Source organism: Anoplolepis gracilipes, chromosome 6 (assembly GCF_047496725.1).
Source record: "Anoplolepis gracilipes chromosome 6, ASM4749672v1, whole genome shotgun sequence".
Lineage (NCBI taxonomy): Eukaryota > Metazoa > Arthropoda > Insecta > Hymenoptera > Formicidae > Anoplolepis > Anoplolepis gracilipes.
The window spans coordinates 11,672,515-11,700,234 of record NC_132975.1 but is presented as its reverse complement, the minus strand read 5'-3'; the positions used below and the strand labels follow the sequence as shown (position 1 = coordinate 11,700,234).

Below are 27,720 nucleotides of genomic sequence, written 5' to 3'. Positions count from 1 at the left end.
GAGCGAATACTTCTCCAGCATATCGTACAACGCCTATTAAAATCAATATTTTAAGCGTAATGCAACGTAGTTAAAATCTAATTTGGATGATAATATAATTACAACATGTAAGTTTATAATTTGAGGATTATATAATTTATTAATATAAACATATTTAATACAAACATACACGCATTAGTGTGTTGGGATACACGGGTGTATATTTCCATACAAAATATCTATTGTCAACAATACGAAATTAGCGTAATTATTTCGGATATTATTAAAATTACGTTATACACAAATATGCGTATTTATTTTGAATTATACGTATAACCGCAACTCTATCATGTTTCATTAATTTTAACACGAGATAATAGGAATCATTAGTATAAATATTAGCCGCAAGTTTTAAAGTAACCAAATTTCATGTTACGAGTGCATCTGAAATGTTCGACCCTCCGATCTCGATGAAGATGATGATTGGCCTTTTGAAATATACGTGATCGATATAGTCTTAATAGTTTAATAGTTTAGAAGAAGAGGATATCGTAAAAACAATAAATTGTCGTAGGCAGATATTTGACAACATATCGAGAATCGGAATTGAAAAGTATATGGGAAAACGAATGGTAAAATTATTGGCAATAAGAATATCGCGGAAAAGGGAAAATAATGTTAAAACAAAAGAGCAAATCTTTTCCAGTACAGTAGAGTAAAATAGACTTCCGCGAAAGACTTTGAGAGAAATAATAAACCAATGTGCGTGCGAAAATATTTCCATTGAGAACGGAGAGCTTCAATTTTTTCGGGACAATAGGACACGATCCATTATTTACGTGATAGGAAAAATATGTGCCACTAATCCGCGAATGGAAAAAACAAAAACAATATCACTAAAAAAAAACAACAAAACCAAAAATTGTGTCCCTGAGACATTTATGTTCGCGAATTATTCGACGTAATTGATTTTGCGCTTTAAATCGCGATTAAAGTAACGCGTACCTTGAAAATTAACACGAATTATACGCGCATGATGATCTTGACATCACGTAATCATATTTCAAAATTTATGAATGTGCAGCTCGCAAAATCTGCGCAATCAGCCGCGAGAGAACGACACGCGATGATCATAGTTTATGCGTAGGAAGTAATAGTAACACAGACACATGGAATGTGTACAACGTGTGTTACAACGATGAAATAATGCGCGGTATGCGGCAACGCGCAACAGATGCCGAGAGAAAGAGAAAACACACATACACAAGTGTATACATTTACATACGCATGTATGTAAATGAAGAAATACGAAGCTGATCGCGAAAGAGTAGCCGGAGGATGCAACAAATGTCAGACTGCATATTTCGCAGCAATGCGATCTATATACCTTTGCCATATATTTCAGAAAAGAACAAAGCTGTTGAATCTATGACAAGGCAATATTTACATTCCTCGTGCTTTCGATTCGACTGATGATATCTGATAAAATTAACTAGAACTATTTTCACACAAGTGTCATTCGCGGATAATTATCGAGAATGTGCATCGTGATTATCTAATGCTATGCATCAAGAATATCGCCGCTTATCTGGACTTTTAGAAGGAATTTTAGGACTAGGAATTAGACTCATTGGTATAATCGGAAGATTTAGTAGAATAGAAGCGCGTAATTACTATAAATTTTCGGAAAAATGTAATTTCGCTAAAATACAATTTATTACAAGCACAAAAAATGTCCGAGTTTTTTTTCTGTGCTTTTTATGCTTAAAAAAATAAAACTACAAACTTGCAAATATATCAACGTTTGTATATAAATATATACAAACGATGATATGGTTCCATAATGTTTTTTGTGTAAAAATAAAAATTGATCTCATGACTGTGGAATAAGACTTAATTTAGGCGCTTCATAATCGTTACAAAAACATGATATAACACATACTAATTTAAAACAACATAAAACAAATTTTATTTCTGCATAATTTGTGTCCATCGTTGGGAAACGCGTTTAAGGGTGATTTATTTTACAATTAAACGCAGTTAAGTTTAACTTAGCGAGTCATTAAGCTCTCGCGTAGTTCTTTCTCTAACAATATATCATTTATGCCACTGATAAGCGTGCAGCGGAGCGCAATTTGGGTGACACTGTTCGAAAATGTACTAACTATGAGTACGCTTACTGGAAATTTCTATCTTCTTCGTATTTCCTCCTTCTCTACATCTCGCCACTAACAGACAATTTTAACATTTATATAAAGTTTATTATTTGAAAATCCACTTCTAATATTTTAGTCATGTATACACCAACTATAAATTTATAACTTGAAGTCAAACAACATTTTAATATTTATGTAAATGTTACTTATGTAAATCAAAATTAATCACAGTTCATCTTTGTTTATTTGTTCTTCTTTCTTCTTGTTGTGTTAATTCTCAATTTCCCAGTGTTTCAAAATTGTTTTGAAGAGATTTTTAAATTCATAAAATCAACATATTATGTATTACGTGCAGTTTGTCCCCGGGTGACGATCTCGATTATATATTTTTTGTATTAGCCACGTATCTGAAAAAAATGCACTTATTTTTATCATAATGTGATTTTAATTTCTCACTCTTTTTATTTATTCTTTCAAAAAAGAGTTTATAATTTAAAAAATATTTAATATACATAAACCATGAAAGCCATACGAATAGGTATAATAAGTCTAAAATTATAATAAAAATATATTTTTTTTCCCTTTTAAACAATGAACCGCGAAATATTGCGTGGCATAATAAAAAGTATAGCGAATAATAAATAAACCTCGTACGAGAAATTAACTCGCTTTAACGTCACATAAAAAACGCAAGAGAAAGAATGCACTTGAGACGATTTAAAATTTGGAATTTCTAAAGTCGGAATTTCGCAGCGCAACCGCTGTGAAGATTCAAGCAAGGAGTGTAATAATCAGGCTCGCATTACAGCGAGGATACTGCGTTTCCAGCGCGTTGAGCTTCGAAAAGAGCGCACTTTTAAGAGAGCAATCCACGTGCGGAGCGGCACATAAACGACTGCCAAACTGCCGACAATAATCCCAGTCGGAACATGCGCTAACGGGACATGTAAGTACTCGAAAATCCTTTCGAGATTCGATAAACGGCGCGCGCTGCCAGATACATGGAATAAAATTCCGAGACGTCGTTCTAATGTATGGACCACGACGCGCCCACGATGCAGCGAAATTTACGATTTCCGATTTTTCTCACGTACTTGCAACAGTCGTATAAACGAATCTTACAGCTGAATCTTCGTTATAAGAAATATAAACTTGGTCAAAATACCATGTGACTCTCCGTGAATTATCTTTTTCGACGGTTACAATTGCCTATATTTGTTTTTTTCAAGCATGATACTTGGAGACATCGATATCAAAATATAACTTGGTTTTTTATTTTTATTTTTTCATTATCACATGCGTTTTATTTCCGCGTTTTTTGTCCTTATTTAAAATGTTTAAAAAATATAGTTCACTCTCTCTCTCTCTCTCTCTCTCTCTCTTATTATTTTTTAACTGTCTAATATGTACATGCAAAATAGCATCAGCTGTACATTGTCTTTTTCGAAACGCTACCTGTAAATACTTGGCTTAAATAATACATCAAAAGAATTACTATGGTAACGATAGTAGCATCGGCAGGCAGAAGGAAGCACAATGAAGTAACAATGGTGCGGAAACTCGTACAGCGTGATTTATTTATTTACACCTCCGCACGCGTAGCCATCGACCACGTACGCCCACAAACACGCGAGCTACCGACAGGTGGACGATACTGATAAAAATCGTAAGAGAACTCGTATGTGACTTATTTAATGTCTCTGTATGGGTGTGTGTCTGTATGTTGCTATATAACACCCACCTACGCAAACAAAACGAAACGAGGCTACGTTGTCGTTGGTGGCTACAATAGTCGTCGTGTGAAGCAGAGATTCTCAACGTTTTGTAATCGAAGAACCTGCAATAATATCTAACTACGATCCGATTACTACAGTGATAAATCGGATAATAATGCACGTGTTTGAATTTATTGCTATTATTATATAAATAAAATTAATTATTAACAGTTATGTTTAATCCTTTCCAGCATGATTTCCCTGTTTAATTATTTTATTTTTTTTATACCTCTATTATTTTCTCTCTTATAATGATAATATATAACACATTTTTTGTAATAATAAGATATTTGTTTGTGGCAAATTTATAATAATCGTTAAGTTATAATAATAAGCATATAAGTTATTTAGAATAAACCAGTTGTTTACAAATAATAAAATCATTTTATGCAAGTATACTAAGAAAAAGCAAAAATGACACATTGATATATTTATCATCGAAATCTCTTCTAGTTAAAGATTTCAATCGAGCAGGTAGACAGTCTGAGAGCCGCTCGGCCTCTGCTAGACGAGTTTCTACGATTTCTTCTTCCATGTGCTCTTTTTTCTCCTTACTTTCTTTTTCCATCTTCTCGTAGCCAGCTACGAAATGACTCGCTGCAGTCTCCAAGTATCATGCAACTTTGACGAATGCCGTACTCGAAGAACGTTCGCTACTTTATCCCTTGTCGTGGCTGCACAATAAGTTCTCTTTTTCTCTTTCTCATCATAGCGTACTTTCTCTCATTCTTTCCCCTTCCTCTCCCCTTTCCACCCTCTCTCTCTTTCTCTCTCTTTCTCTTTCTCTCTGCATCTTTACAGAATAAAATTGTAATCGTTTTCACAAAGATCGAATGACGCGAGCCGCGTTTCTCTTGTTGCGAGAATTATTTTAAGAAGAGAATGAAGTTTTCGCAAGCTCGCGATGCTCGAATCGAGAGCGAAAACTTACGAGCAAGTCAGAATCGAAAGCAATATTATAGCGAAACTTCTAAGGCGAAATCACAAGAGAGCAATCTATGTAATAGTTCTCTTTCGACACATTTCGCGGCGTACTTTTCGGTCCATTCTCTTCACGAACTTTCCATTCGCCGTGAGTTTGCACTTAGAAAATGCGGTAAACTACATAAACAATATGATCCGATGACGGAAATAAGAAGCCCGAAAATACGAAGTACGAGGCCGTAGTAAATAGCGCAACCTAGAAACAACATTTCAGAATATTGCCCGCGGAAATGCCGGGCAGAGAGTCCACGTAACTACACCAGACTTTAAAGATATAAAAGATGTTCGCGCACGGCCGAGTCGTAAACGCACGTTCATCGTAATCAAGGGCGACCGCAAAATGTACAGCAATATCCCGTAAAACGAAGGAAACTAGGACGCACGACAAGTAGGAGATAAGAAAAAAAAAAGGAAGCGAGATGAGAAGCGACATTTATGAAAAGTGAAAAAGAGAAAAAAAAGCAGGGATTTTCTACTCAAAAACGAACGTGCGCGCATGACCGCTCGAAGTAATTGGAAAGTAATGGAAGAGACAAGTAAAAAGGTATTACGACAATGAGAGATCTTTTTAAATGCAATCGTGTATTTCCCTTCGGTTCGAAGACGCGAACAAGCATTTCACCGATGTGAAAAGAGTCCTACGTGACGTCGCAAGTAAAAATCGATCAAATAACGAGGCAAAATATAAGACGAGGGGAAAATAATGGAAAAGCAGGAGCGTCGCGTCCTCACGATGAGATTGGCGATCAGAAAACGAGCAAATGGCAATCGGCAATGTAATGAGAATAATCGTTCCTCGGGACCATCAAAGAGAACATTGTAACAGTATATTAAAATTTACAGCCGAGTGTCACCTGCAGAGATGAAATCCTTTCATGACTCGCTGTAAACGACATTATGCTAGAACGATGTAAAAACACCGTCGTAAAAGCGAGATAAAATCCATCTTCAAGATCGAGCGATCAAGAGATAATGTAGGTGTAAAGTCATTCGAATGCTGTTGGACTGATACAAAAATGGAGGTGGCAAAACGACATCGTAGAACGACAACACAATTAACAGAATGAAACTACTGTAAAGAAAATCAAAATACTGCGGGCAATAAAATGCAACGATAACGTCGACGATAATTCTCGGCAGCACTTCTCTTCGAAAAAGTACAACTCTTTTAATACCGTACAAATCATTTATTCAACGTTCAAAGTGATGATGTCAACGAAATATGTTATTTTATTTCTCTGGTAAGATGCAGCCAAATTGAAACCAAAATAATCAAATACACATATATATACATGTATGTACATGTAGGATTACTGAATGACAAAGTTCATTAGAAATAAATTACTATATAATTAATAACATAATAGCAAGTTTACGAATTATATTTAATTACATATATTTGGAACGACAAAGGAAAAAGAAACATTTATGACATTGAAATTGTGACGCATTAATATTGCAAATTAGTGTCTAGCAAGAAAGATGAGCATCGAAATGCTTGCGCAAAACCTAAAAGAAAAATAAAATGCACAAGAAAGTGCGCTTTCGTAGTATCAATAAAACCGGTTATATTCGTTCCAAATAACCAAGGACCAGCTCACGGCTCCGCAAGTAGTACGTAAAAATGTAGGAATTGAGTAGTAAAGTAGTAAACCTAAACGCGCGCGCGCGCGCAAAACGGGGACGCAAAGCACATAAAAAAAGCTGCGAAGGAGGCAATTCAACTGACAAGAGAAATATATACAGGGAAAGAGAGAGAGAACTATTATGTGACTACGTAACGAACGAGCCACTTCGTCGACGAGTCGTTCGAAGTAATCAAGGAATAGAAAAGGTAAACGAGCACCTCCAAAGAAAGGAAATGCGGTCGGGAAACGAAGCGAGATTCGTGGCATCGAGAGGAAAAGAATAAAAAACCTAGAAAATCGACAACACGAAATTCGTTCGCTCGCGCAAATAGACCGCATTTAGAGTATCTAACAGCAATTTTATGAAAACGCGAATATGAAAATTGTCCTGTGAACAGTGCGTCGGATAATATCAATGATGAATCGTTTAACGCAGGTATGACATTAAACAGAATGGTAATTCGTTCTTCAGTAAATCAATGCTTGTTATAATAATTAATATCTGACATTCACATTATATATTTCAATAATGAATTATTAAATATATATAAATATATGTATAATATTCTCTCCTATTAATCCAGTATTCTCTTTGTTATTATACATAGTGTATGCGTTAAATGTATTGAATAAAAGTTTTCAAGTTTTAATTTTTTAACTCAAAACATTGATTTTATAAAAACATTACGATTTAGAGGAATTAATGCCGAATTTAGGGAATTTAGCGATATTTAAAAAAAGATCTGTTAAAACTTTCCCATTTTGTTGTGATTAAAGCTTTGCACTTTTCACAAATGTTACGATGGCTCTTTAGAAATACTTTACCGCGATGATGATATGAATAACATCACAGTTACGTGAGTAGCATTGAAATGAAGGCGCAGTAGCATTCATAGAAATTAACTTGAAAGCCATAAAAAAATGAGAAAAAGATTTGAATTGCCACTCTCTTGCGTTTCTTTAATAGAAGTTATTCCACTTGTAACTCTTCGGGCGCCTCGTAATTATGAATGGAGTGAATTAAAGACCGCATCACGCACGAGAAAAAAGCAGGTCGATGATAAGAGGAAATATGATAGATATTTAAAAGAAAATGCAGCTTTAAAATATTCTATTAAATTTCTGTTTTATTTATTTTAATCCCTCGAATCACGTAATATTTTATAATTGTATATTTGATAAACTTCGCATGAATAAAAGAACTATTTATTATAAATATAAAAAAGTATGAATAAGAATGAATATTCGTGTTAGATATTTTTCAGATGTTATAATTATATGCAAACGCGAATTTTAACTCATACCAAACACACACGCTTGGCTGTTTTTTCGCCGAATTATATTTCGCATAGCAGCAAAACATCAACGTTCATTACAATGATTTATAAATTCTGCATTAACCATCACATTAACTAGGTCGGCGTTGCAGCGCATGTAATAACTAATTATTTAGGTAGAATAATTTAAATTATGACCTATCTGTCAGTTGGAAATTCGACGACGTCAGCTATTTCATCGATCATAATTAAATTGGAGCATATGACTGCCGAAATATAAAATACACGAAGCAAGAGTCGGATTATTTTCCAAAGATTTTTGGAGTCTGCCATGAATTGAATAAACTACGAATAGAATGCTTGTCACATTTTCACAATTTTGTAGATAATTTTTATTTGTTATCTCGACGAATGTTTATCCACGTGCGAATAAAATAAATATTTGAAATAAATATCCCTAACCGCGAGGAAAAAAAAATTCATGTGCGCGTATAGCAACTGCTCCGTTAGAATAAAATTTTCTCGTTGTACTGCGTTAATATGAAAGCCGCAGCGTCACATTTAATTTGGGACAATGCACTGCTCAATTTGAAAAACAAATTTGTCAAAACGCGAAACGTTTCTAGGCACAAATACGTACAAATACGTTATTAATTATTACAAATTCTCTCATACTTCAAATCAAATTCAACGTAATAATTAATAATAATTAACAAAATAAATAAAAAAGTATAAAGTAGAAGAAAATATATGTATACTGATCGTAAAATATTGTAATATCTTTTACATCCTGATGTAAAAAGATATTACAATATTTTACGATCAATATACATATATTTTCTATTCCCTAACATTTGTGTAAAATATTAGCTAAAGAATGTATCAATCAAGCAATTTTAGAAAAACAATTAATGCAGAAAAAAAGGTATGATGAATTTTTATATTAAATTTTTATATTTAAAAAATAATTCTGGTAAACAATGTTTTATCTTGACTTTGGAAATTTAATCAATCAAAGTAACATTATATATGCAGCTAGATAAAATATTACTGAGTAATACTTTTGTTTAAGATTATGATTTCGTGCATCTCATATCGTACCTTCTTATATCAATAAATCAGGCAATTTTGTGTCACAAAATATCCTATGTAAATTTCCAGCGAATAATCGGTGGATGAATTAAGTAACTTAAAACATTATAAATACATGCAACTGCTGCATAATAGCAAGCGAGTCTTAAAGATTCATTAATAAGAGGAAATAGCCCCTTTGTACATGGCGATTAATCACAGCCTGAGATGCTCGTACCGAGCTTTATGAAACCGTTAAACACAGCCGCCGAGATAACACGGGAAGGCGACCTTTTTAGTATTTTATTCACTGACACTTGAAGCTCTCCCGTTCTTTCTTCTTCTTTTTTTTTTTTTCATTTTCGCGTGCGCCTCGTCAATCATTTGCGATCTCTTATTTTATCGTAACATTTTGGATGCGCTCGTCCAAACATGGCGATCCAATAATTAAGGGGAATGCGTAATTGGAGTTACGAGCAATTGTAGGAAGGAGAATAAATATTCAACTACGTCCAAGCGCAACCGGGACGAGGTAAATGAAAATGTATCGCTCGAAAATCTTTAATTTGCGAGAAACGTTTCGCATCCAGTGATATAACGTTGTTTCGTTGCGTAAAAGGGACTTGGTTATTTTCTGGTAAAAAGATAATTCGTGAAAACATATTAAAATATGTATTTTACAGCGTGGCGCCGGAATATTTCACGTTTATTAAAAAAAGAACTTTGTGATGGAGTTGATTTTAAATGTACATTGACAGGACTGATTATTTTAATTACATTTTTTAACGTTCAGCTGTAGGAAGGAGAAGATGATAAACTACTCACAATCAGTGGTAACTGATAATATAAGGATGATAAAAAATGAAAATATATAAAATTATATTAATACACGTAATTAATCAACAGTACCTCCAATATATAATATAATATGTAATATCATATTCGATCGAAGTGAACTTCGATTACATTATAGTTCCCTCGAAACTCCGAGATAACTAGTCGCTAAACAGGAGTTTCGGCTTAATCGTGAACACGTAACTATAGCCGCGCCGATAATAAAAAAAATCGAGAGATGAACTACATCCCAATCTTATCGTAGTGCGTAGTCTTAATCGCAGCTTAAACGTTCTCACGATATGCATCCCTGTATTTTTATCTTTAAATATTATTAAGTGTGTATCGATGAGTCAAAATGTAGGAAACAGAAAGTAGGTTATGGAGAACCTTTGTGTGCATATTCTATAACAGAATGCATTTTTGATAGCTGCATGATATAGTGTAAGCGTTTTCTCTCTGTCGCTACTTCTCTGCGCAACATAACCATCTCGCCTCTTCCTTTTCGTATACGTCTACACGCACTTTGCGCACAAGTAAGTACACTCTACTTTCACTTTTACTTTTTTTCTTATTTGCGCTTATCTAACATTGGATAATTGACGTAAGTTACCTTCATTATTCTAGCAAAATGAGAGACGCTGACTTTAGCGTAATTGTGATTGATCAACAGAATTATTCATATCGATGTATCCTGTTGTTCAAATTCTAAAAATGTCAGTTATTGAAATGAAGTTAGATAAACGAACATTTGCATTTATTTAAGTATAATGCAAAAGTTCAAAAGAAAATTAATAAGACAATTCTAAGAAACATTAAAAATGCTGAAACGTCTTTCAAATGTTCTTTCGCGTCATATTCTTTAGACGTTTTTATTATCCGCCTAAACGCGACACAGAAATGTGAAAAAACGCATAAAAGATATCTGGAGAATGCTCTCTAGATGTCTTAAACCGTGCCTTTTAGACAGTTTTGTTGCTGGTGTAGTGTACGCTATATATGGGTGTGTATGTGTATATGTATATACACACACATATATATATATATATATATATATATATATACATATATGTATATATATATATATATATATATTCTTTCTCATGTACGTGTGCTTTTCCCTTTAGATCTGTGTTATCTTTTTCCCGATTATTATTGCCGAGTAATAATTCTCTTATTTCGCTCGTCTATTATTTCTTTCTCAACATTCGCCTCCAGTGTGAGTCGCGAGAGTCGATTCCGTGACTGGTCCATTCGGATAGCACCGAATCGCCGTGTGTTGTGATTGCGAATGTATGTTTTGTGTGGAGTGTGTGTTTTCATTCGTGCGGAGAGGTTCGAATTTTCGCTGCACACATCAGGAGAATGCATCTATCCAAATATCCGTGTATTTCATTTATTATGTTATTCTAAAATAGAGGAATCAATAGAGACTTCGTTTCAGATGGGAAAAGAGTTAATGCACGATACAAACTGCATCGTGAATGTAAAAAGATATAAATAGTCAAAAATATACTAAGCTGATATCTCAAGCCGTTCTGAAAGCGCAGTATGCACTTTTGCGTGATAAATATAACATCAGAGCGAAAACTTGTGAAAATTGTATTTAAAATATGAATCATTCTTTCTCTTGGAGAGAGTCATCATTTCTCTTATATTAAAGCTTCGCGTTTAAAACATTTAGAGCACACAATATTCTCCAAATGTTCAAATATATTTGAATCTCTCTGCGCGCACCCGGAAACGCGCGAGCAGTTATATTAACGAATGAAAGATTATTAAATATCTCTCTGTTGAGTAAAAAAAAAATGAGATGAAAGAAGTATAAGAAGCTTCGCGTAAGAGGAACCGATTACGCTGTGAGCCGAGCTAAAAGAGAATCCGAGAGAATAATCTTTCATTCTCGACGAGAGAGCGGGCTAACAGCGTCGACCCATGCCATTTCCGTGACTAATCGCCTTCTTTTTGTATTCTTTCTTCGGGGGATTTTCGGGAATACCTCGATTCAGGATCATACTTCAATTGCATCATGTTCATGGTGGCGAGCAGCGTCGTGTTGACTGTTCTGGTGCTCAACTATCATCACAGATCGCCCGATAGATACGTGATGCCAAATTGGGTAAGAGATTATATACAATTAAATGTAATTATAATATATATATTTTAGAGAGAATAAGCTTCTTTTCCATTATAATTCATAACGAATATATCTCTCAAATAATATAAATGCAGCGATAAATGCAGCACGCGTTATTAATGACGCAACATGGAAATATGTAACAATTTGTCACTAAAATAATGTCGAGTACAAACGACTTTAACTAAATTAATTAATTAATTATCATTGATAATGATAATTAATGGAATATCATGATTACACAAATTATTTATATCTTTGTTTATAAACTATTCATACGAATTGTCTGTCCACTGAACCTTCATCTCTGGCACGATCTTTGTAGAATGAATTACATGCAAATTTGCGAGAAAATTAATAAAACATGTAGCCATTATTATTGTATCTTTCGAACGTTACTTTTAAAGCATTATCTTTAGTCGATCCCCGTGTAGCAAAATATTTCAGTCGAATGTAAAAATTAATCATTTTAGATGCATAGAAATAAGCTGCTTAACTAAACGGATTAGCCGAGATTGCATTTGCTCTCGTTATTGTTGTACTTGTATTATACTGAAATCATTACAAATTTAATTGCTTTCCATTATACTCGATAATTGAACAAGCAATAACTTTGAAATCGTATGATTATAATTTATAATCATAATAATAAAATGTGATCATAAATATATCAGATTTCCAGATTAGAGAGAGGATATTATTATATCCAATTAGATATATTCAGGTAATTATAAACAAGTAATCCAAAATTACAGCTTAATTGCATTATTTAAAGAATATATATATATATATATATATATATATATATATATATATATATATATATATATCAGAAGTAATTAAAAAATTTGAAATAACATAAAATTTCGTAAGTGTGCGTAAAGAAAAACCTTGAGTAATAGTTGGCAATATATCTTGCACAGTTTCGCTTTGGCCATTATGTCCATTAAAAACAAACTTTACTTCTTGAAAGTTTAAGTACCTTCAATTATTAGTAGTCGCCCTCAGGCTCGTTCGTCGGTTAATACAAATTTCGTCAATACACCAGAGAAATATATTCTGAATTCAAACAGACTTTGTTTACAAAACACTCGTAGTACATATATACTTATGTAATACAGTACATATTTTGTAATGACAGCACAAAATGCACCAGATTTTTAATCCGATGAATAATTCTGTGACTAAAGAGAGACACATGACTGAATTTATGAATTGTCTACTGAATTTAGGTATAAAAAGACCAAAATCGGAATTATATATATTGATTAAATATTTAATAGATTTATCTTCTTGTTAAATTCTTTCTCAAACATTTATTGTTGAAAAATATAAAATATACAGAATATATTACATATAAAACTGTCAAAATAGCAGCTATGACATGATAAAAAAATTATTACAAAACAGAAATAACATACTCAAAACTATCGAAGCTGTCATGACGTGGGAAATTTATTTTTTAACAATTTTCTTATAATTATCTTTTCAAAGAACGTTTACAATATCCTTAAATAACATTATAGATCCCAATGTTTAACTTCAAATATAATACACGCGCCAGTTTAAAATTCTATTTTAAATTTCTGAACAATTTTACGTTCTCGTTACAAAATTCAAAAAAATAAAAATGTGAGACAAATTTACTAGACTGGTGATACGATGTAGTTACAAAGTTTTAGAGAGAATCATTTTCAATGTTTATACACAGGTGAAAATACTGTTTCTGCAATGGCTGCCGTGTGTGTTGCGCATGAGTCGGCCGGGCAAGAAGATCACGAAGAAGACCATTCTCATGAGTAATCGAATGAAGGAGCTGGAGCTGCAGGAGAGGAGCAGTAAGAGTTTACTGGCGAACGTTTTAGACATCGACGATGATTTTCGCCACGGAAACAGCGCCGCTAATCCTGCCTCGGGCTATATAAGGTACCATTCGATATCATTTCGCTGTTCAATCTCTTCAGCTTGTCGCGGTTGGCGAAAATCCTGCGATGCGAAACGGGGCTTAAACACTTATTTTCTCGGCCAGTCGCACTTTTATTCGCTAACAAGAGGAGTTGTTTTTTTTAGCGCTTGAATGACAGACGAACGTTATTCGTGGAAAATAACAGAAAATCGCGTTTTAATCTTGCTGCGAAAAAAAGCACCAGGTAGAACAAAAGCATATAATAATCCATTGTGAGCCCTCGAATGAACGGCAACGGACGCATCGAAAGGGGACGGGATGTGTGTTTTCGAATAAATGCGCCTTGTTGTACGTAATTCAACTCACGTGTTCGTCTGCGCTCGACGTTATTTTACATTTCTGGCGGACAAAATCAAAGACACGACAGTAGATCGATTACGGGACGGCACACGTTCGTGTTTGCTCTGTAATAACTGCGAACACGGCAGAAATCCGCTCGCACGAAATCTGTCGACTGTCGTTTAAAACGGCCGCAACAGTTATACTGGCCGGAATCGAATATCGAGATTTTCGACCCTCGATAAACGTCGACTCAATCCACTGAACGCGAATTTCCACGTTGTCCCACTGGATTTCTTCGCGATTTTTTCCCCCGTGCCGGTTTTCACCGTTAACAAAATATTCCGTCCTAACAATTTTTCGTTCGATCCTTCAATAACTGTTTCCAGTTTGCCGGACAATTTTCGTCGGACAATCTGCTTTTTCCTCCGTCTCTTTTATGTATTCTTCTCTATCACGTCGCTACGAAAACTTGATAATGAAAATGCCTATAACATATTACTTCAATTTGAATGCATGGCTTGGTAATTTCTTGGTAATTTTTCTCCGTTTAAATTATTAAAGAGTTATAAAAATGTTCATCATAGAGAGATTTACGTAAAAAATAATAATTTGCAAGTGTGTATCATTTGAAACAAGAGAAGAAAGTTATTTCAAAAGCTCAAATAAAGTAACTATATAAAATAGCATAAAAATAAGAATTCTCAACAAATTTAAATAATTGAAGTATAAGTTAATAATTATTGATTTTCTTGTTGAAGAAGGAAATTAAGAATGTGAGTGCTGTAAAATTTTCAGGTGTAAATTATACGATGACAATTCATTTTGCACTAACAATAAATAGAAGATTTTTATTTGTACAGAAACTTTGCATCTTATCTTATATGCTATAGTAGAAAGATGTCAAGAATAATTTATAAAGAATATATGACATATTATATATGACACTTTAAGGAATCGCATCTTCTCGAATTTTCCGAGAATCCGCGAAATATCTGTCGACGCTTTACCTTGAGAGGTATCACGAGACACCTTCAGGAGTAATAATTTACACGATCTTTTACAGTAGGTCGGCGTACGGCACACCGCTGTCGGCCAGGCCAGCGACAGTCGAGGAGACTTCGGCATCGTTGCCTCTCAGCGGCATGCAGAGAGAACTTCACACAATTCTCAAGGAATTGCAGTTCATCACGAGCCGTATGAAAAAGGCGGACGAGGACGACGAGGTCATTAGCGACTGGAAGTTCGCCGCCATGGTGGTCGACAGGTTGGGATGTCTTAAATCTTTCGTGTGATTTCAGTCGTGTACTCGCGAAAAATCACAAACAAAAAGATAGCTTTTACGGCGAAGCTCGAAATTCAGATCCTCGTTTTTCCCACAAAGAAAAACTCATCCGTCATTTATGCGCCGACCCATTAACTTAACTCTAGGAGAATCCCTTATGTAAATGTTTGAAACTTACTTGGTAATTTTATCAACTATTCTTCAGATTTTTTTTTATTCAACAGTTTCTCAATTATATAAACCTCACTTACTGAATTGAATATAATTTTTTCGTGAATTTTAATTATCTTTATAGATGTGTTTTCATATCTACGTTAATTTACAATTTAAATTTCTTCCCAAACGGAATAATTTTTCATCTTTATTATTTATCTAATAATAAATGTTTTTATTCTAAAACAATCGACTAACATTAAAATTCTTTCTCTTGTAAAATCAAGGCTTTGTCTGTTCATCTTCACGTTATTCACGGTTTTGGCTACGGTGGTGATACTGTGTCGTGCGCCACACATAATCGTCCAGTAATAGACTGCCCCGGTCGAACCGAAAAAAAACATGCACAAAAAATGCCAGGGATAGCGCCTCCTGGAATTTGGTAAGGATAAATTATGTTTTTTTTACTGCCTCTCCTTCTCTTCCTTATATCTAAATATATTACATATATCGAGTTGTTTGCAAAAAAAATTTCTAATTGTTTGCATATTTTTATTTCATATTTTATATTCTACATATGTTTCATAAAAAAAGAGACTCAAAGCTGTCTGAAAAGTCCATTATTACTTTGGCGGAAAATATATTGTCAATCGATCTGTCGAAATTCGTGAATTCACTTAATAATGTACGACTAATACGTTGGTCGTATTGTACAAGATCAAAATCAGCATGTGAATTCGCGCCGTACAAACCGTACAGTTCGCAATCATTACGTGCGAATGACATGGACTAGATAACCTTAATGCAGTTAATAATGCGTGGAAATGTTAACAAGCGCCATGTAACAAGCTTGGCTCGTTGACCGTTGCACGCGTTGAAAATTTCCAATCGCGCCAACGCGAATGTCTCTATTTCACTATTTCGTCGTGTTAATTGCCGTTCGGTGCCTCCAGAACGTAGTCCGGAGAGCAATTATTTATGCATTACTCAGATATACGACCATTCGATTACATAATTTCAAGTTCTCGCTGCTACTTTATTATTGGTTTTTGAATGCTACGATATTTCGAAAACGTGTGATAATGAAATTAATAAAGAATATGTATTAATTGCCTATAACAATCTATAAATTAATCTAAATTTTACTTCACAAATAATAACCTCTATATAAAGCATACGATGTTTTAATTACGCAATTATACCGAGGAAACTAAAATGTTAATTAGCTTTGACTTGCATCCTATGAATATTCCTGGAAAAAATTACATATGAAAACTAGAAAAATTTTTGTTTGTTAAGCCAGGAAATTTCTGACCCAATTTTTATCTCCATTGTTTTTCCTTAATCTTCTCGAGTTTAATTACACGATATTCTCTTTTCAATCGAAGATTAAAAGTTATCGGAATATATTAGCCAGATGAAAAAAACTCTCCCATTTCAAGCTTTAGAACTGCTGAAACTAAAAACTCGACTCGTAGGATTTAATAATAAAATAAACTTACAAAAAGCAACTGGCGCGCACACACACACGTATTTCAGAGAAAATCCTCCATTCTAAAATTATTATAGTTCCCTAAAAATCAGCAATCAGACATCTCACGTTATACTTGCGCTTTCTTCTCTCTCTTTCGCAGGAACGACGTCCGATTCGAGGAGGTGGCTACGGAGCGCGTCGAAGTGACGAGAAAGCGCGGAAAAAAGAGAGACGGACTCGTTAGCCCCTTTCGCGTCCTTCTGCGTGACTCACCCTTTCGGGAACAAGAGAATGTTCTCTCGTTCTCGGATTCCTCGACGCTGGAAAACGCCGCCGGGTTGTGCGCCCGGTTCTTTCGCACGAGCACGTGCTTTCACTTAGGCGAGTAAGTAGGCAAGCAAGAGTGAGACCACCAACGACGTTCACGAGAAAAGCCACGGGGAGGATGGACATGCGGCAGCGGTGGCGGTGGCGGACCCCTCGTCTTTCGAATGGAAAAAAAAACATGCTGGAAAAGAAACACACACAAAAAAAAAAAAAAAAAAAAAAAACGCTTCCGGATTCGAGAAGAGAGAAAACGAAGGAAGGGAACAAGGACCCGATCGCCGATGTCACACACTTCGTTGCGGCTGCGTTCTTTCGTTTAAGTGACTTAATTAACTAGTTCTACAGTGCGAAACCGGTAGGTAAAATCGCGACGCGAGCTGGACAAAGATTTAGAGGCTGCCTCTAAGTCGTAGAAGGAAGGTAGGTGCAGACGAGAGAGAGGACGCGCTGCCGAGTCTAAACGCGCGTATCGCGGATCACTTGTCGATCGTGACTTCGTTCGACGATCGCCGCGACCCTGTTTCGGCGATCGGGATCGATTTCGAATTCGACGAGCGATGCGATTTCGCGGATAACGCGAGTAAGTGGACGCGCGACGAAAGTCGACACGTGGCATCACGAGAGAAGGAGATCGCGCAGTCCTCGGAAGAGCGTTGTTGCGGCCTTTCGATAATAGTAACAATAACGATATATAAATATTTCTTATAATAATGAAAATAATAATTAACGATATATATAATTAACTGTTAGTCGCTTTGCGCGCGCGCGCGCGCGCTCGCACGCACGCGCGTTACGACTGAGTCGTAATTAATTAACGCCGCGATCTGTTGAGGGTCTCTCGTGGGGAGCCGAGACGGACTTTAAAATAACTGCCAAATATTAAAACTCGAGTCAGGGGTGTTCAACCTTCTCTCAAACGGTGGGAAAGTAAAGTGCGGCCTGGACGATCGGCAGGGTGAACGCGCGCGGCGCCATGACCAATGACGAGAGCCGAGACAAGGGTGATTGTGTCGCCGTTTGTTTCGCATTCGACGAGGATCATATATTTTCCCTCTGTATAAACCGCGCGGCTAACCGCGGTTTAACCGTGCGTTTCTCCAAAGGCAGGCCCACCCACAAGACGCGAAGTCTAACAAACTTGCGCCACCACCGATCGCACGATCGACCCTCTACGCTCGATATATTTTTCCACATTCTCCCGTTATAAAGTCCTTCTGTCTCGTACTCGAAAAGCGATTCCTCCGCATTTCTGCAAAACCCGCCGGATATTATCACACCGCGTGTATATGTGTGTATGTGTGCATGTACGTACATGTGTGTATGTATGTATGTATGTATTTATCTGTTGCGTGTGCGTGTGCGTGTTAGTGTGCGTGTGCGTGTGCGTGTGCGTGTTAGTGTGCGTGTGCGTGTGTGTGTGTGTGTGTGTGTGCGCATGACTCTGTGGGTGTGTGGGTATGTGGGTGTATGTGTGTTGGACACGCGAGAAATACAAGCGCACAAGAGAGCGGTCGACGCGTCGCTTATTTAGCCGATCGGCGAAAGAGGATCGATTGATCGATCGGCCGCACATTCGTCCGAGGATCGTACAAGCCGCATGCGCCGCGTAAACACGCAGCGTAATTTACGAGCGACCACACACGCACGGAGGCGAACGCGTCGAGGGCGAACAAACCGCGCGCAAAAAAAAAAAAAAAAAAAAAAAGAAACTGCCAAGTTGGACCACCCCTGCTTTCCGTACAGAGTCACGCGCGTACCCTCGAGTCCTTGAGGACCTCGGTGAATCCGTCGTGGATCGTGATCGAGCGCTGCGAGAGCGATCGACATATTTGCGGTGCCGTGCCTACCGCGACAATGATTTATATCTCGGTGGATCGCACAGTTTCTTTGCGCTGTCGAATCCCTCAACGACTGTAATTTGAAATTCATCCAAATGTCCTGAATTATATCAGGCTTTCTTGACATTTGTATCTTCGTTGTGTACCATTTTTCAAAACAAATAATTTGTCAATACAAAAGTAAAGTCATAGATCATCATTCAATAAATTAACGATATTCTACATATTCTATTGGGTAATATATAATAAATTTTTTTGTTATATAAAAAAATTATTTTCGTGAAATACACTCTTATGTTTCAAATATACATAAAATAAAGAGCTTTATATTAGACGCTATGAAAAGTGTGTTCTTTAAAAAGAAAAAATAATAATAAATCATAAAAAGTAATGAATTCGTTGTCGATTACAATGACTGATGTAACGATACTATCCTATCGTTGACACGGAGAGTATGAAAGAAAAGTTGTGACCCCGAAAGAACTAATCAAACAATTAATTTTTGAGGATAGAGGGTAGAGAGGGAGGAAGGAAAGGGAGCCTTCCGCAGTCCTCATTAGCGTAAATACATCGTCGGGCGAGTCGATATTTTTACATACCGCGGCTAATTACGAACCAACTCGTGGATCCGCTTGTTATCGTGTATCACGTAGATTATATGGATCAGTGTTCCATTTATGCGAAAAAGTTTTGCCGGATTATTGCTACCGCCGTTGATTTTTCGCTATTCATTTTATCAACGTTATATACAAGCACTATTCATACGAATTGATCGTGTATTATTCAGAATTTCATTCAAATTGTATTCGCGTTTTGTTGTCACAATATTTATTATTTGAAGTTTTGTTCTGTTGCACACTTTAATATATTAATGGCATTAATCTAAAAAAAAATATATAGATAAAACACGCAGGATAGATGAAATAAGCAAGACTTTAACGATCATATAACGGATAATTGGATGATTAATATTAATTCAGAAAGATCTTGTAATATATTTAATCAAGAAATGAAATTTTTCCTCTAACTTTAATATTGTATTTTGTAATTAATAATATCAACATTATAATTAAATTTTTTCATTTAAATTATATTTCGTTTGTTCTAATAGCGCGTAGGACTAATTCTACCTCGATACGTATATATATAAAAGTTCATATAATTAACAAGATACTTTGTTACGTATGATGTCAAATTACAGTCGCCAAAGGTTGGTTAACAAACATTCCTGTTCCCAGACCGCTCTCCCTGCCTCATTTTAACGAAGCTGTACGGAATGACAGAGTGATATATTCGTTCAAACGACGTGAAGAAAGCTATAATATGATGAATAACATTAAAGTGTTCCGACTAACAATACTCAGATAAATATGTACATAAGTGAGAAATCGTTTAAGTGGAACTTAAGTATATCTTACAGCGATCCAGTTGGTAAATGAGTGAGCAGTGTTGGTTAAACACGCACGCGTACACATCTATACATATACACGAATGCACATCCACGGCGAACTGCTTAAAAGTATACGACGGTATATTTATCATCTCGATAAATTTTCTCTCTTTCTTTCTTTCTGTCAACTGTCACGCTGGATCATCGACGACAGTCGATCGAGATCGATCACTCCAAGATCACTCTCAGACGACCGTAAATCACACGCACCGAGGGCGATCCACCGATAGAATCAACGAGCACAGAACGGAGTGTAGCAAATCAAATCAAACCGGAAATCATTGTAAATTCGTTTCTCGTGAACGGTTTCAGTGATTATCGATCATTGCTGACAATCATTTCGTGCGACGTAGATTTGCAGCGTTCGCGAAGCGCATGTAGACGATGGAATTGTTATACAACGTGAATTCTCGGGACGCACGCGAGAGAATGGGACAAGGTGCGCGACGCACAGGAACAATTTTCGAGCACAACGAATCGTGAATAGAATTCGCGAGCACGCGAGGGAGGTGACTGAAGGGCCGTTTATATCGCGCAATTTTTCGATGTCGCCAAAAATATTGTTGAAGTACATCACAATGTGTTTTACAATCGCCCTGTAAACTACAGGCTTTCAGTAATAATAATTAAATGAGAGTCGACGATTGAATTAACGATTCTGTATGTTTGTGATTTCATCGCCAATTACTTAAAAAATATGCAATTAAAGATATAATACAATGGAGATCGCGAGTATAACCAGCTCAAGTTCGAGGCTAACAAGAAATAGTTATAACATAATAATTCGAGTTGCATTCCTAATCATTGAATCGTAATCATTGAATCAACTAATTCGTAATCAATGATTCAATAAATAATTAATGCAATTTATTCACTCGATTTGATATTTCATTTGAATGAGCTTTGCTAAATCAAGCGTTAGTTTCGTTCTCTTTCAAGCAGCTTCTTTCTTCAGATTCTGCAGATTTTTCTATATCTTAATCTAATATACGATATCGTTAAAAACATTTGCGATGTAAACGGTCCTTGCATTAATCGCTAGAACGATCGATATCGTACGGAAGTCACCGACGATTTCGAGGCGGCGCGGCCGATCGACGGGAGATTCACCCAGAGTATCCTCCGAGATCTATAGCGTAATTTTCTAATTCACGCGCTAATCGATAAGTATACAAGTATAACGGCGACGGCCATAGTTGACGACGTATTTGCGGATGAAAAATACTAAAAGAAAAGTGGAGAGAAAAATTCGAGGACGCGTCGCGCGCGTGTACGTAAATCAAATTCGGGACGAGACGCACAATCTGCGATCTTGAATGGCACATCTCGCGAGAAATGACGCATCGCTATAATAGTAATACCTTGGGGGAAAAAAAGATACACATGTGTATACAAGGTCCGTATCACGAACGCGCTTTTATTGTATAATTTTAAAAACCGGTTGTTCGATCTCCACTGCTACCATTGATTTTGTTGAACATGAATCTCGTATTATACAAGTAAAACTCGGGATCGGACAAGCGCTAAGTACGAGGCAAACATATACGGACCTTATCCTCCCACATAGATGTATAGGCGCATGTGTATCTTAAATGCCGCCCCTCACCGGAGATTTTTTTATATATACGATACGAGGGGAAAAAGGCGGCGACAGAGTAGTTGCATTGTTAATTCCAAAAAACGCTCAGCAAAACGAATCTAGCGAGTACGCAGCGTAGAGAAAAATTTTACATGGTGTTTGTACGTTTAAGAGACTAAACCGCGTTACACACGGAGGACCACTCTGTGATCGAACCGCCGTACGTAATTAACGAGAGCATTGAAACAAGCGCGCGCAAGAGACAAAGAGGGAAAAAAATATGAGAAAGAAAAAAAAATGGAAAACAAAGAAATGAGTCCGTGTAACATTAAGTGAATTAAGCTCTAGAAACTCGACGATGTACGGTAAACGGTTTGGTTAGTGTGAAGTCATGTGGTTATTATTACTATTGTTTACGCCGAAGGAAACGACGATCATCGTTAGTGCTATTATCACACACATACACACACACACATACACATATACGTACAAATATACGTACAAATATACGTACAAATATACCCACACAAAACGCACACATGCATACATACCTATACACACACATACACACATCGCAAGAGACTATTACTATTAATATGATTACCATTACTATTTATCACTATTACTAGCGCTATCGAATATTATTATTATGGTTATTATTACTACTATTATTATTATTACTAATATCGTTACTAACTATACTATTACTATTATCGCTAGAAACTACACTTACTATTATCTATCTATCGCTGCTCTACTGTCGTTACTATTAATTGTGTGCTAACTTCTCTAACTCTCGCCATCGGGCGTGGAGCGCGCGATATAGCGAGAGATCGCGCACGATTTTAGCCGATAAGCACGATTTGCGTTTTTAATATTCAAAATGTGGTGTTTTTTAATATATGCGGATAAACAGACAGACAGACGGACAAACAGACCAGACAGAGCTCAAGCGATATCACGACATATCCCGAAATCGTTGGTCGAGTTTAAGAATTATGACAAATTGTCACGATAACGCCCACGTGTGACCCACGTGCACTGAGAAAAACAGTCGTTAACTTAACCAAATGCTTTTAGTTGCTTGTCATTTGTTTAGTTGAAATATTTGAATGTTTAATTTAAATATGTAAATATTTCAACTAACAAAAAATGATAACCAATTAAATGCGTTTAATTAAAATGACGACTCTTTTTCTCAATGTGTAACGCAAACGATGCTTTGACACATGCGTTAAACGATGCGGAAACATTCTTTTTTTATCGGCCTTTCGATCGGAAATAAACGAATAGAATTTCGGTAGAGTCGTTGCTATTGCATTCTTAATCTCAACAACAATCGCAAGAGACGACGCGTATAGCGTCGCTACGCGTATAAACTCGGTTACTCGATGTTGCGTAATACTTTGAAACTCGTGACGCGAATTAGGCCGCCACTTGGGAGAGACGTGGGATTATCTTTGCGCGCAAATTCTCTTTATCCCTTCGCAATTCGTTTGAAAAACCTTTCTGCGTTTGTGCGCGTTTAATCCTTTCAGTCTCAAATAAATCAGCCTCGATTTAAAGAAAAAAATGTGATATGTAGAGGCCATTATAAGAATATATTCAAGGATCATCCATTAAGTAGATCCAATTAAGAAAGAATTATAAAGTTAAGCTTACACATGCAGAGACGGCTTTCATTTGGAAAATATGAAAAATAAAATTAAGCAAATTAAGAAAAACAATCAAAATTTGTTTACCATAACCGTGAACGCATTTTATATTTTTATTTTCTAGCATACATTTTTTAAAATTGTGAAACAGATATTCCTCCTTCAATATTATTTTCAATATTATTTTCAGATATTCAATTTCAACTGGGACTGAAAGAGTTAAGCGCTGCATCGATTTTTTCCACGCGCGCGGTTCTCTTTCCGATAGAACGGCTAGATTTTCTCGACTACCTTCGCCGCAATTAAGAATATAGACGACAAAAAGATAAATTTACATACGAGGTAAATGTACGCATCTTTATTGGTACGAAGCTCGTTTCGTAAGCGCGCGGGCGGGCGCATTGAAACATGAAAATTGTGTAAATAACTTCTGTGATAAGAATCGATTATATTAATAATTGCCGAATGCGAAACCCCTTGAGACGAGGACGACGGCGGAAGCAGCGACGCGAGCCCAAGCCGACAACGTCGACGACAAATCGCTTCGCCGAAACCGACACGAAACTATCCCGAAAAGATGATTTAAATAATATATATATATATATATATACTAAACATTTTTATACATAATAATAAATACTACTTAAAACTATTTTTTCCCGCTACACGCATAAACAAAACTTTTATAAACGGACAGTATCCACTTGCACATTTGATTTCTATTTTACGTGAAACTGTTTTTGCTCAAAAAGATAATCAAACAACACGTTTTTTATTTAGATAGAATAGAATATTATAAAAAATATTATAAAAAAAAATAATACTTTGATACGGTTTTTTGAGATAGTGTTCTATTATAAAATATGTGTTAATCTCAATTTTCCAAAACTTTAGGATATTTGATCCATATATATATATATATATATAACGTAAATAAATAAGACGCGACAGACAAAGAATTAAGCGTCATAGACGATCGACTTGAACAGATATCAGAATAATATATGGACAGGATAATTGGCTTCCTTTCACGGTCGAAATAATCCAATTTTCTAAATTACTCGGGTCGACTCCCACAATCCATTCCGTGCCAAATTAACTACTCGTGTCAGGTGAGATTGGTTTCGGATCTTATTCTCAAAAGAAAAAAGAAAAAAAAAAAAAAGAATCATTGGCATCTTTACAACTACCTCTGGTAATCGTTATGCGCCTCACATTTTTACTCATTTCACGTATCGAGCAAACAACCGATTGATATTCGATAAAAGATTCGACCGCATACATGATACATATGTTATCGGTTTCGTGTTACGCGGCGAAGTTTAACGTGTCTTCATTTGTGGCTAATTGAGGCCAATTAGCAGCAACGGCTCTCGCGAACATCTCCCTCCCCCCCTGACGAACGAAGATAAACCGGAAATGACGGGGCTTAGTCTGGAAATTGCCAATCGACGTCTATAATTTGGCCAATTTCGAAACCGACGCCGAAGACGGAGCGGCGACGCGCGTGCTTGAAATACGATCGCCTAGATTGCGAGAAATAAAAAAAAGAAAAAAGAGCCAAACTAGAGAAATGCCCCGCGATTTTCCGCGGCAAATAGCGATCGACGTGGCCCGGCCCGTTAATAGCAACGCTAATTACAAGCGAGATATCACGTGCCCGTGCAATCTGTTTTTACTTTTTTATATGACACGCGCTTCGTCGCGACGAGGACGACGAGGCGCCACTTTTCGAGAATAGGGTACGTCCGATCGGCCGCAAGTATCGATGATGAGAGAGCCGGAGATGAGAGGATGACATAAAAGAAAAATAAAGGCCTGGGTCTCGCGACGTTGCTTCCGACGTGTAAGCGACGCGGAGCGGTTGCGAAGAACCCTCGTTACGCACTTGAGCGATTTCGTTTCGAGTCAGAGGTGGTGCATTATTATTGATACCATGTAAAGCCATGCGTCATGTGTCAGTGTACACATATACGCATATACTTTGAACATACGAATATAAATATATACATATATTATATATAAATATAGGCGTATACATAGATAATGCATTATACATATATATATACATATTATACATATTATATATACATATATATATATGTATATATATATATAGCTTCTTATATATATACATATATATATATAGCGAAAAAAAACAATATTGTAACATACAAACACGGGAGAATCTGCTAAAAGTGAAAAAATACTATATAAATTGACATTGAACGTTAAACTAATGGATAGTGCGAATTGTTAATAAATTGTAATATTAACTAATTCATTAATGAACTAAATACAAAGGAATTGAACTAGGTTACACGGACAACTGGTAGTCTGTCCCCAAAACATTCGTCTCTGTTCCTACTTTCTGCGAACATGAACTCGCGCGTTGCTTTCGGTATGCATGTATGGTTTCACGATCGTCATCGAGAAGCGTCTAATATGATTCTTCTTTTATTTTTATCGGATAGTATATGCGTAATAATCTTTAATCATTTGTCACGAATAGGTCAAGAGCTGCTGGCCGCGAGACACATCCCCGCGATGCTCTCATTTATATGATAATTATACTCGCATGTACATAGGACACCATTGTATACACACGCGTGCCAACAGTGATTTATAAACGCAATACGAAACCCGGCGTGCGAATCAAAAAAAAAAAAAAAAAAAAAAAAAAAAAAAAAACAGTAAAGTAACGGTGAGACTGGAAGAGGCTACGAGAATGCCGATTGTCGTCGTTCCTTTCCCGAATTCTGCACTGATTCTCAAATAAAAAATACGGCTTGACCTCACGCACTGCTCGTATTTTATTCCTCAGGAATAAAAGCCGAGGGTGATCCCTTTCCTTCCCATAAACCGCGTCCCCGTTCGCTTTCGCTCTAACGATACGTAAAAAAAAAAAAAAAAAGAGGACACGATGAGAGAAGAAAGAGAAAATGAAAAAAAGACCAAAATAGGGCGTTTTTCAGATGGACGCGAGTTGAAACGCGATAAAGTGACACACGCAAAAGCGTGACCAGTCGCCATCAACCATGTGTCAATATCGGCGTTATGAGAAAACACGCGCACGCACACATTGCCACGGATTGACCGTCGACGGATCGATCCGCCAGCCGTTTTACACGAGATAAATACGTAATGTTACGCCATTGTGTAAGTGACGTGCGCGAGACGAGGTATCATGTAAGTAAATTAATAATAATAATCGATATGTGAAGAGGAGACAAGCCAGCCGCGCGCGGTATGCTCAAAATGTAGAATAAAGATTACGACACTGTAAAATGCGTTTAAGGATATCCTTATGTATAGATAAAACGTTAATACGGAGTGTGTAAATGCGACTGTCGTGATGAAAGCTGGACGGGGCTGTTGAAATTGTAGGATTAAGCGAGAGGATGCGAGAGCGCGAGAATTCGACAGTGTTTGCAGTAATGCGTCGCTATTTATAGCGTGAAAGAACAATGCGAATGTGAATGCAAAATTCTACATGAATAATCTTGCGTTCCTAACAATGAGAATATTGTCAGATGAATAAATGATGGATTGACGCTAATTGATTTTAATTTCTATATCACAGTATCGAACGCGAGTCGACATAGAAATTTAAACCAAATAAAAGGGATATAGCTATTATTTGTTCTATAAACACAGTGGCCTTTATTTTATTCCTTTATAAATTCCACGTATTGAATTATATTACTTGTGAATATATTAACAATTTTAAACTTGTCGCGTATCATACTTAAAGATTCAGAATTAAATCTGCAGATATATAAATTTTCTAATAAAAGTACAAGAAATAAGAAGAGAAAGAATAGAAATGCAATGTATTGAGCAAAAAAAGGTGCAGCCTAGAAATCCTTTCGA

The 27,720-nt window shown here is 36.1% G+C and overlaps 1 protein-coding gene and 1 long non-coding RNA gene across 7 annotated transcripts in view; one reads left to right on the top strand and one right to left on the bottom strand.

The window, feature by feature from the left end:
• Positions 1 to 27,406, top strand: part of Nachralpha6 (nicotinic acetylcholine receptor alpha6) — a 221,660-nt gene extending 194,254 nt beyond the window's left edge. For all 6 annotated transcript variants that reach the window (XM_072894487.1, XM_072894486.1, XM_072894485.1 and 3 more), the window contains 5 exons: positions 11,714 to 11,823; positions 13,553 to 13,767; positions 15,153 to 15,353; positions 15,812 to 15,966; positions 17,159 to 27,406. In XM_072894487.1, the coding sequence (XP_072750588.1) occupies positions 11,714 to 11,823; positions 13,553 to 13,767; positions 15,153 to 15,353; positions 15,812 to 15,896 (611 nt within the window). In that variant the 3' untranslated portion in view covers positions 15,897 to 15,966; positions 17,159 to 27,406. The remainder of the gene's footprint in view (positions 1 to 11,713; positions 11,824 to 13,552; positions 13,768 to 15,152; positions 15,354 to 15,811; positions 15,967 to 17,158) is intronic.
• Positions 2,193 to 27,720, bottom strand: part of LOC140666941 (uncharacterized) — an 88,653-nt gene continuing 63,125 nt past the window's right edge. The window contains exon 3 of the long non-coding RNA XR_012046876.1: positions 2,193 to 2,542. This is a non-coding gene — a long non-coding RNA (uncharacterized lncRNA). The remainder of the gene's footprint in view (positions 2,543 to 27,720) is intronic.